At 32.8% G+C, this 10,617-nt stretch overlaps 1 protein-coding gene across 7 annotated transcripts; it reads right to left on the bottom strand.

Annotated features, from left to right (window-relative positions):
* Window positions 1–3,677: 3,677 nt before the first annotated feature.
* Window positions 3,678–10,156, bottom strand: LOC112765836 (SNF2 domain-containing protein CLASSY 1). Of its 7 annotated transcripts, XM_029294709.2 has the most exons (9): window positions 9,774–10,140; window positions 9,450–9,491; window positions 9,174–9,296; window positions 8,938–9,001; window positions 8,458–8,711; window positions 6,441–7,967; window positions 6,136–6,282; window positions 4,014–5,934; window positions 3,678–3,910 (listed from the first exon to the last, which is right to left on the bottom strand). In XM_029294709.2, the coding sequence occupies exons 4-8, from the start codon at window positions 8,990–8,992 to the stop codon at window positions 4,018–4,020; spliced, it is 3,900 nt and encodes a 1,299-aa protein (XP_029150542.1). In that variant the 5' UTR covers window positions 8,993–9,001; window positions 9,174–9,296; window positions 9,450–9,491; window positions 9,774–10,140; the 3' UTR covers window positions 3,678–3,910; window positions 4,014–4,017. The 7 variants fall into 7 exon arrangements, with proteins under 7 accessions (XP_029150542.1, XP_025667483.1, XP_025667482.1 ...); XM_025811698.3 differs by lacking the exon at window positions 9,450–9,491 and having other exon boundaries at window positions 9,778–10,156; XM_025811697.3 differs by lacking the exon at window positions 9,450–9,491 and having other exon boundaries at window positions 9,774–10,145.
* Between the last annotated feature and the right edge of the window lie 461 nt (window positions 10,157–10,617).

The following is a 10,617-nucleotide window of genomic DNA, read 5'->3' as shown; positions in this document are numbered from 1 at the left end:
GTTGTGATAAGATCACATTAGATGCCCATTAATATGGGCGGTTGAATTCCATTTCCAATAAGAATTAAGTTGAAAAAGCAAACCTCGTTGGCTTATAAATAGAGAAGCCATCTGAGGGATATAAGACACAAGCAAGTAATAATAAAATCAATTCTCTCTTTATGTTGCAATCAAATACTCTTCTCTTTATATTTCTACTACAATTCTTTCTCTTCTTTTATTTTATTAGTATTCTAAATTCTCTTTTCTATTACTCTTTACATATAATATTAATAGCAATATTAATCATCTTTATTATATTGAGATAGTAACAATAAACATATGCAATTCTCTCTCTCTTTATTTTTAATACTTCTTTCTATCTTTGTATATATATACACATTACAATATTTAATATTATTATATATATAAATTATTATTGAGCTAATTATTTTAATACTAGAATCTTTTATTTATATATATATATATATATATATATATATATATCTTTTATTTCACAACAGAAAACAATTTTATGATGAAAAAGTTTTTGTATCGAGAAAATAAATAAAAGTATATAATAAATTTTTAAAAAGTTAATAAAAATAAATAACATATTATTTTAGATAACTATTTATTAAAAAAATATTTATTTGTTTATAATTATTTTTTATTCATCGTAGCATGTACTAAAACAAAGGCTATATATTTGAATGGAACAGGAGTTGTTTTTTTTTCTTCTTAATTAATGTTTCAAATTCAACGATACAAAAAATTTGAATGAATGTTATCAATTAATGTTATCACTTGGCAATTGAATATATAAATTTGCTGCCCCATAAAGGCTATAGGATTATCTCCTTTCTTTCTTTTTGGCATTGATACCAATTTCTGGCCAATTACAAGGATGGCTTTGAAGTTGATGGTGACTTTGCTTTTACCTGTCTTCCTTTATTTATTATAGTTGAATAATTTTGTAAAGAAGTTTTTCATTTTTCCTCTTGTATGTATATATATATACATAGTGCTAGTGCATTACTAATGGTGATTTATTTATTATAATTAAATAATTTTGTGAACTGTTTCAATTAGAACTTCTTCTATTTTCTCTCTTTTGCGCATATACATAGTGTTACTGCTATTCTATTAAATGACTACTTGAATTGGTTCAAAAGTTAAATTTTTAAAGTAGCAATTAATATTTTTAATAATTACTAAAAAAAACGTTAAAAATCATTGAATTTATTGTCGAATTTTTAAAAGTAAATTGATTTTTTAAGTATCTTTACTAATAATTTTATATAAATTTTTTTATTTTTTTATTTTAAATAATTTATAACATGCCATGTTTTATATTATTGATTTTATAACTCATCTTTTTTATCATTATTTTTTTTGTTATGACTCCAAATATTACCTCCAATGCATGTAAATTATATGCTTTAGAAAATATGAATTGAATAACTTAGAAGATAATTAATATTATGATTATGCTATATGTACACTAAAATCAGCTATTACTAGTATAAATTATAAAATATATGTTAGAATATAAATACAGATTGAAAATAAATTAAACCACCCATATATTTATATACAAATATATTAATAGTTAACTTTAGTGACTGATTTTAATATATTAATAATAAACCTTATTAAGAAAAGATTTTAATTGTAGGAACTATTTTGTTAATTATTATGAGAACCGATACATAATATGAATTAAACAATTTAAAAGACATTAACATTGTTAATTATTGTAGAAGATTTTAGTAGTATAGACCACTTTACTAATAAAGTTATAAATAATTTATGTATCATCACTTGAATATAAAATGATTTTGATATTAATTTTTATAAAATATAAATAGATAGATTAATAATGAGCTGCATTACTCACCCAGTTACCGCATTTCTACAAGTTTAGATGGCTTGTCTCCTTTCTAAATTATTTTCAAATGGAAGATAATTTAAAAATATCTTCAATACTTGAACTTAATTTGCTTTAGTTCAATCCTAAATTCCTAACTCGAGAAAAAAAATGAAAGAAATATATTTTATGTGCAAAGACCAAAGTGTGATTTCTGAACTCTATCAAAAGAACATGTACCCTTGAAATTAGGTTTAATTTAACCAAGTGGAATCTAGCTGTAAAAATGATTAGAATAGTTATGCTACACATCTAAATTATTTATGTAATTAAATTTAACCAAGTCATTACTTCACGCACGCGGACTCAAAGTGATTGTCTTCATCTTTCTTACATTTCTACTGCTCATTGTCACCACCATTATACTATTACCTCCATTTTCTCCTTTTTTTTATATGAATTTTTTTGATCTCCTCCTTTCTTCTCCTCCTCCATCATTATTATTATTATCATCGTTATTGTTATTATCATCATTGTCGACTTCTTCTTATACGTATAACCGTTCAAATTCAAAATGCACCGAAATAAAATTTAGAATACACCGAAATTACTTAATGATGACGACACACAAATTTAGTTCGAAAACAAGCATACAAACAAGATTGAATTATGAACAAAAACACATCCAAATCTATTAAGTGATTTTGCAGCACTATGTGTTTCTTCTTTTTCTTTTTTTTTGTTTGATTTTTTTCTTGTTTTTATTCTTGTTAAAAGGGTAAAATAAGAAGAATGATGAGAAGGTAAAACAAGAAGGAGAAGATGAATAAGAAAATAAAAAGAAGAATGGGATGAAGAGTTTTGAAGTGTTTTTTTATTCTTATTTTTCTCTCTTTTTTTTTGTTTCATTTTTTCTTCTCTTTTTCATGGTTTTATTCCTCTTAAGAGAGTGAAACAAGAAGATGCTCTATCCGAATGAAATTTGCTTCTTTATTGTAGTCCTTCTTCTTGCTTGAAATTAGAAACAAGCTTTTAGTTCTCAGCCGAGCCCTAGTTTTGGATCTTTCCTCTTTTTTTTTTTTTTTTATCAGATAAATTAGACAGTCCCTAATCATAAGCATTACTCATGTATTACACACCCACACAACACACTCACACACTACATGAGTTCATTTAAAGGTTCATTTATCCTCTTATAAGACTTGAACCCGGATGCAGCTACTTGCGAGGCAGCAGATCCTACTACTAGTACCAAGCCTCGGCTGCCGTTTTCTTCTTTCTTGACTCTGAGTAGGTTAAAGAAAAATGGGTTTGAGTGACACCATCGAATTGGACTTAGATCTTTATTTGGTTTAGGTTTGATTTCTTTTTTTCTTATGTTTCAGCTGTCCAAGCCTTCATAAATCAACTTGAATCGATATGGCTTAAATTGATATTGGCCCAAGTGTGTACAAGGTTTGATCTTTTGCTTCTTGGATCAGTTGAATAAATCAATTTTCTGCACATTTGAACAAATACATTACACAACCAATTGATAATGTTTTAATAATATTTCATCATTACTTTAATCAAGTTTTTAATCAAGTTTTAGTTTTTTAAACTTAACAGAGGAGAAAGAAGAAAAAGAAAAGAGGAGAAAAAATTTTAATGAAAAAGAAGGATGAAGAGAAGAAAGAGGTGGTGTTAGTGACGTCGATAACGCGAGAAAAATCATGAAAAAGAAGAAAAAAAAGAAGACGCAACATGAGAAATGAAGAAGAAGAAGAAAAATGTGAGCATGTGAATGTAAATAACTTAGTTGGACTTGTTTGGTTAAATGGTTAAATGATTTGGATGTAAAACTTTATTGAAAATTTAATTAACATGCATAAAATACTACATAATAATCTCATTGTCGTCAATGTATAAAAAAGGAAAAATAAATATTATTTTTCTGTCCATGTTATTGATCTTCATATTACATAGCACTGCATCTTAAAATGCTAAATAAAAAGTGGCTATAAACAAGCCTTTGTCCCGTCACATGGCTCTGCTACATGGATGAAACCACGCCCCAGTATCCTGTAACAAATAATGTTTACATTCACAGCCAGTTCATGAAAGATTTTAGTGTGACACATGCATATATATATAATATTGAGCAAAACAAAGAGACAATATTAACCTTTTTATCTGTTGTTTGTTGAAGCCTTTTCATTCTTCATAATCATATGGAATGACTTGGACTTGTCCTCCTCAACCATTTCCCTCAGGATTTCATCTTCAATCTTCTGAGCTTGCCATTGGGAAGGATCCTCCACAAACTCCTCACTGAAAATCATGCTTGACACCCACTCTTTCCATGTGGTTCTTCGGTACTTATCTTCCTCCAACGAACCGGTTACCAGGAGCTGATACACATAAACCATTTTCTGCTGGCCGGGACGAAAAGCCCTTGCGATGGCCTGCTTTGTTTTCGACGGATTCCACTCGGAATCCAGCATGATCACCCGAGAAGCTGCCGTCAAACTAATGCCTTCGGCACAAGCTGTAATCGAAGCAAGGAGTATCTTTGAAACTCCACCAGGTTCCTCAAACTTATCCATCACTCTGCCGCGCTCGAAGAGCTCTAGCTCCCCGGTTAACACCAGAATTTCCCGCCCTTTTTGCCATTTGAAGAACAACTCAAAATATTCTATAAATAACTTCACTGGTGCAATGTTGTGGCAGAAAATGAGGATCTTCTCCTTCTGGACCACGCGGTAGATAAGGCTCATAACAAATTTTACCTTAGACCCCATCTTCAAATCAAACTTGCATTTCTCTAGCTCCCTCAGTTCCTCCATTGTGAAAAACTTGTTAGCACATACAGCAGTTTTGATCAACCAAGGATGTATGGACCCAAGAGTTATCAAAAGCTCTAACTCCAGAGGATATCCATTGCACTTTTGCATTTTCTTGTGCAGTCTCTTCAACATCTCATGCTGCGTATCGGTTGTGTTCATCAACAAAGTATAAATTTGCAAACCGGGTAGGTCGTCCGAGCTACTACCTTCATAAACATCTATAAAACCATTTGTTAAATTTCTCAACATGTTAAGACCTTGCATCCTCTCCTCGCCATTGTTCGAGTCGATTTTCCTAGAGATCACTTCTATGAAGAATTTCCTTGCCCGGTACTCCACTGCCCTCACTTTTCCTTTCTTCTTCTTGTATTTCGGGTCTAAAACTTTCAGCACCTCATGTGCAAACTTTGGTCTTGCCAACAAGAGTGTGTTGAAGTATTCACAGAAATTGTTCTGAAACAATGTACCAGACAGCAGTATTCTCAATTCTGTTTGTACCTTCATCAAAACTTTCCTCAACCTGGACTTGGTGCTTCTCGGATTGTGCCCTTCATCCAATACTAGGAGTCCGGGACTTTCCCTCAGAACTTTAGCCATATACTTTCTATGTGCATACTTTGAATCCTCTCGCATCAATGTCAAAAATGAAGTATATCCCATGATTAGAACACTTGGGTGTGAATGCCACTTCTGTATTTTCTCTAGGCAATCTAAAACATGCTTGACATCCTCCGTGGGCTTTGGCATTCCGGGAAAAACCATTGATTGTTTCTGGTTGAATACCCTGTAGGTTCTTCGACCATGAATTAGATACACCGGTATTGGAATCTCCCACTTGATAAATTCTTTATACCAGGTATAAAGTGTTGTTTTTGGTGCAAGGACTAGAGGTTTCTTTCCCGGGAATAACTTCAAGTAGCTAACAAGAAAAGCAATAATCAGGAAAGTTTTTCCGGCTCCAGGAGTATGAGATATCACACAGCCACCTCTTTTTCTGGAGTTCTTGTCCATAAGTGCTGGTTCTGTAGACCCGGCAATGTTTCTCCAAAGAAACTCAAAAGCTTTCTTTTGGTGGATGTGCAACTTCTTTCGAAGATCCGGAATTAATGCCCATACATTATCATGTTCCACCAATACAGGTTCATCTTCATTCTCAACATTTGAGACAAGATTGAAATCTTCAAATTCAGCAGCCTTCGATTCTGCATCTTCTTTGCCGACGTTCTGCCTCTCCTCTTGGTGCCACACTGAATGTTGAATCTGCCATTAAGAACATACTCATCAGGTTTCAAATCAAACCACAAGATTATAAGTTAAAATTAGGAACAAAATTTAGAGAGAGCTAGATTTTCTAATAACACTTGTCCCTCTCTTTATGATGCAACTTGTCTCTATCAAGATCCAAGGTAATGAAAAAAAACTAATGATGAGATTGCTTGATAAGTTTAAACTTTGACTTACAAAGGCTGGTGTGATAGCTTTAATGTCCATCTCCACAAAGCCACATTTCAAGCAGCAAATTCCAATTTCATCATCCAATCTAAAGTAATGTTCACAAGCTTCCTTTGATATTTCCTGAGTGTCGAAAAGATTGGCTGCATTCGCATCCTGATTATATAGTCCAACAATGTAAGTCTTAGGAAAACAAAACTAAAACAAAAGGTTTAAGGCCTAGTAATTAAGTTTTACTATTTCCCTCCTTTTAAAGAATAAACTGTGATAGATTCTTAAAAAATTAAAAGCAAAGTCATGATCAATGGTTAAACCTCTGTGTCTTCAATGTAACTTGATGCCAGAGACACTTCCATTTCTCTCCACAAACTATCCAACTCAGAGGTATCTTCTGCATAATCGGTATTGGATATTTTTATTTCCTTCGTTTTCCCGACACTGCGTGAATCCTGGAACTGCTTCCACTGGTCACTAATAGGCATTTCTTCTTTCGTTGGTTTCGTGTTAATATTCTTTAAGTAGGAATTTATCAACTCCTTGTAGGCTGTGGCATTCAATGTTCTGTCTTTATAAGTTCTTTCTTCATCAGGATGTCTATTTCTCGAAAATGCCGGACGGTACCTTCTATCTTGAGCTCCCTTACTGGAATGTATGCCTTCCCATTTTGGTGCCAGATTCATATCATCAAGATCTCTTAAAGCCTTCCTCTGAAACTTGGAGGTGCTGTAACTATAAGTATAATGACATCTTGAAGAAAAACCATCACTTTTCTCCACCTCCTCTAACTGCGCAAGCACATTATCTGGATTGAAATTCAACAGATTGACACTATTCCTTTTCTGCTTAGTGCTATTAACCAGATGACTATATTTCGAAGGAGTTTCGTCTGGTTCATGTTTGCCAATTCTACAAGTCATGTCATTGAGCTTATGATGTTTAAGAGTAGGATGAGGAATAATAGCGAGTTCATTGAGCTGTATGTCTCGATCAGCATCGCCTGGCTTCGCCTCCTTGGCTTTAGCCCTCCTATTGTAAACTATAATCTCCTGGCAACCATTCACCTTGCTCTCCTTAGGACTACTATCAAGATCCTGATCTTGACTGATTTGTTTCAATCCAAACAGGGAAGATAATGGCATTGACAGTTCATGATCTTCATCAACTTGTTCCCATGTGCCTAATTTGTATGGCCTTGTTCTAATAGTACCAATATTGAGCTCAGGAGCACTATTGCAACCAAGGTAACGGTCAGGTTGTACATGTCGACGCTTGGAACGCCGTAAGCCTTGAACATTATATGATGATGGTGACACTTCATCTTCATGGGATTCTTGATGTTCATAGTCAACCCTCTCAGTTCTGGATACAATAACTTGAGAAACAATAGGTATTAGCATGTCTTTCTCCAGTTTGAAGTTTACAACATTTATATGAGACTCGGTATGGAACGGGGGGATAACAATGTCATTTGACAGAACTTCATAAACAAGCTTGTTTTCCACAGATCTTATAAAGAAAGAAACCTTCTTTAAAACAGATGTCGCGATCAACCACGAAATATCAGGTAAAAATTTCCCCAACAGCAATCTAGTTTGTGGTATTCTAGAGCAGTCCTCTGTTGAAGTCCACCGATAGTGCTGATCTTCATCACAATGTGTATGTTCAAGCCTTTGGAGGATGAAGATATGATCTAATCCAACCACATTAATATCCTTGTTAAGCGTTTTCATCTCTGCACCAAGCGAACCTTGATTAACATAGTAGTTGACATAAAATTGGCATGTGCACTCAGAATCATGGGGCTTTCTCTGTATAGAACTAATTCTAGCATCTCTCCAAACCTACAATAAAGGAAAAGACATTGTTGATCAGACTTTAATTAGCCGAATAACGAGTGCAAAAAGAACCAAGAAATGCCATGATGATTACCTAGTAAATGAATACAAATTTATGCAAGTTTTCACATAAATAAAGCAAGCAATTTCCTATGTCATAATAAAGCTTCAAATCATACTACCTTCCCAACATATTCATTAAACAAAGTATTATTGTGTTGAGCTCTTGCTTTAAAAAAAACAAGGCAAATGTGAAAATCAGAGAAGAAATATAAGTAATCACAACTGCAAACCACGTTCCTGTATGCATTGCATCGAGTTCAGTCTATTGCATAAAAAAATTCATTACTTCTAACAGGTAGATTGCATTGGATATGTGATGTTATCTCAGGATACAATCAAGAAAATTATGGCTTGAAGATTTTGTTGAAATGCCATCAAGTTCAATAACTTCAAATACAATGTACTTTGAAATTCAGCTAAAAATGGCACTTACAGGCTCGCGAGCATCAAATTCATCCGAATCACCAGTTCCTTGAGGAGATGATAGCACACATACGTCAATTCCCCGTCGTAAAATGCAGGAGCAATCTGCAGTAGTAGCTATTCTCGACCTTATCCGAACGTCTGCAGAGGGGCCTTTTTCCATAGAAATATGGCGTTTATCAATGAAATGTATGGACATAACTCCATACTCAATTTTTATGAACTCCACCGCTTTCCATGAACCATACACACATGCTTCAAAGGCTGATTAGAAATAAAGTTTGCATAAGTTAATACATTAGTAGAATCCTTGCTAAAGAATGTAAATGTATGAATGATCATAGATAATGCCATTCAAGTTTTTACCTTGATTGTTACACTGAATTACTAACATTCCATTGTTATATATATAATCAATTGGTTTTTACCCCATTCATTGTTAGTCATCAAGCATAGTGATCAACTGGTAAAAAGAGAACATAAAACTTACGGTAAGCATTGAATGGATGCTTGGATTGATGCAAATACTTCCTTTTTCCTACCATATCGAGAATCTGCAGCAGTTAATTAGATTAGGCACACAAACTTCCACATTATAAGATCAAGGCTTCAAAGGCACACACAAAAAGTGCTTCATGAATTTCTGTTCTGTTCTCACACAAAATGAAATGAAAATTAAGATCAAATGCCTTAATTCTAAAGTTTATTGTAAGTCAGAAGTACCACCTAAATCTGAGTAAATCTTAGTCCAATTAAGCTCAAAAGCTGTAATCCTGAAAATCTCTCTTGGGAGGAGCGATGTACTGTTTACCACTCTAGATTCTGGGACTCAAGAATTTCCTTCCTTACCTTTGATTAATCAGAAACAAAAAGAAAAAAATGCAAGTCATAGACATTGATTCACACATCTTAAAGAGTATATCTTCATCTTAGAGAAAGAAACATATGCTGAAAATGGGAAAGAGAAAAAAAAGGTGAAAAATCAACCTTTTTCATACATACCCATTTTTATGTAATATCCAGAATGACAATCTGCCAATTTTTCTAACAAAAACAGAAGTATTCTTTTTTTAACATGATTGCTGATTTTCAGAAAACAAACTCCCATAAATACAATCCAAAAGAAAAATGATCAAATAAACATTGATCAGCACAAATTAATGTTGACACATAAATGCAAATTAAAGCAGAGTGAATCCAAGACAAACATATGAACCATGACACCATTCAGATTCTTTTGTGATTAAAAAGGAACAAAAGAAGCAGAATCAACAAAAAAACAGTGAGGTAAGTGAAACTAAAACCTCATCACTAATTAGTACTTACCTACCTACCACAAGATTATGGTAGCAGATAGCAGGGGTTGAGGTGGGAGAATCTAAAGTAGCATCATCAGAGTTGAGAGAGAGAGAGAGAGAGTGAAGGAAGAACAAGGGAACAGTGTGAAAAGAAGGGGTAATAATGTTGTTGGAAGTGAAGTAGTTGAGAGTGGGGAGTACTGAGTGAGTGAAGAGAGAGAAGCGGAGAAATCTATAAGAGTCTTGAATTTCGTGCAGTCGTTGCATGACAACATTCAAGTCGAAAGAAAGCGAGAAAATTTGTGCTGCTTTTAAGGATATTGAGGCAGCACCGCAGCAACACCTTACACACCAGGTTGCACCCACTTATCAATTGGTCTGTGTGTCATAACCTTACCTTGCACATTCATCATTCATCTCATTCTATAACAATTTTCTTAACCATTGTTTACCAGAGGAGTTTAATTTTGATAATAATAATGGCAGTAAAATAAAGTTGGATTCATTTCATAGTTAGTTTATTAATCCATTTAAATAAGTGTTAGAGTTTAAATCTTATTTTTTATATGCAATAATTCATTAATTTATGACAAACTCTTAAATTAGAGTTTTGGTATGTAATTAATTAGTTTTTAATTTATTAAATTAAAAAATATCATGCAAAATCAAAAAATAATAATGACAGTAATAATAATATTAATGTTTTGCTAACTTTGTCATTATGACGAATTGATTAATAATGATTTTATAGTGATATCTTTTTTATTTGAAATAATTGAATTTGTATTAATAGACCATTGAGTATTGAGTATTGAGTATTGAGTATTGAGTATCTCAAAAGTTTAATAAAAAGCAAGGTGTTCTTTGTTTTT

The sequence above is a fragment of the Arachis hypogaea genome, chromosome 17, assembly GCF_003086295.3.
Source record: "Arachis hypogaea cultivar Tifrunner chromosome 17, arahy.Tifrunner.gnm2.J5K5, whole genome shotgun sequence".
In the NCBI taxonomy this organism is placed as follows: Eukaryota; Viridiplantae; Streptophyta; class Magnoliopsida; order Fabales; family Fabaceae; genus Arachis; species Arachis hypogaea.
Note: the sequence above shows the minus strand (reverse complement) of the source record. Positions and strands in the feature narration are given on the sequence as shown.

What these genes read in the sequence shown, in the direction of transcription:
- LOC112765836 (XM_025811695.3), bottom strand. Translation starts at nt 10,012, where the DNA reads ATGCAACGACTGCACGAAATTCAAGACTCTTATAGATTTCTCCGCTTC. An exon ending in TCTGCTACCATAATCTTGTG is followed by an intron (nt 9,002 to 9,781) that starts GTAGGTAGGTAA and finishes TAACTGCTGCAG; the next exon opens with ATTCTCGATATGGTAGGAAA. An exon ending in AAGCTATCACACCAGCCTTT is followed by an intron (nt 5,935 to 6,135) that starts GTAAGTCAAAGT and finishes TCTTAATGGCAG; the next exon opens with ATTCAACATTCAGTGTGGCA.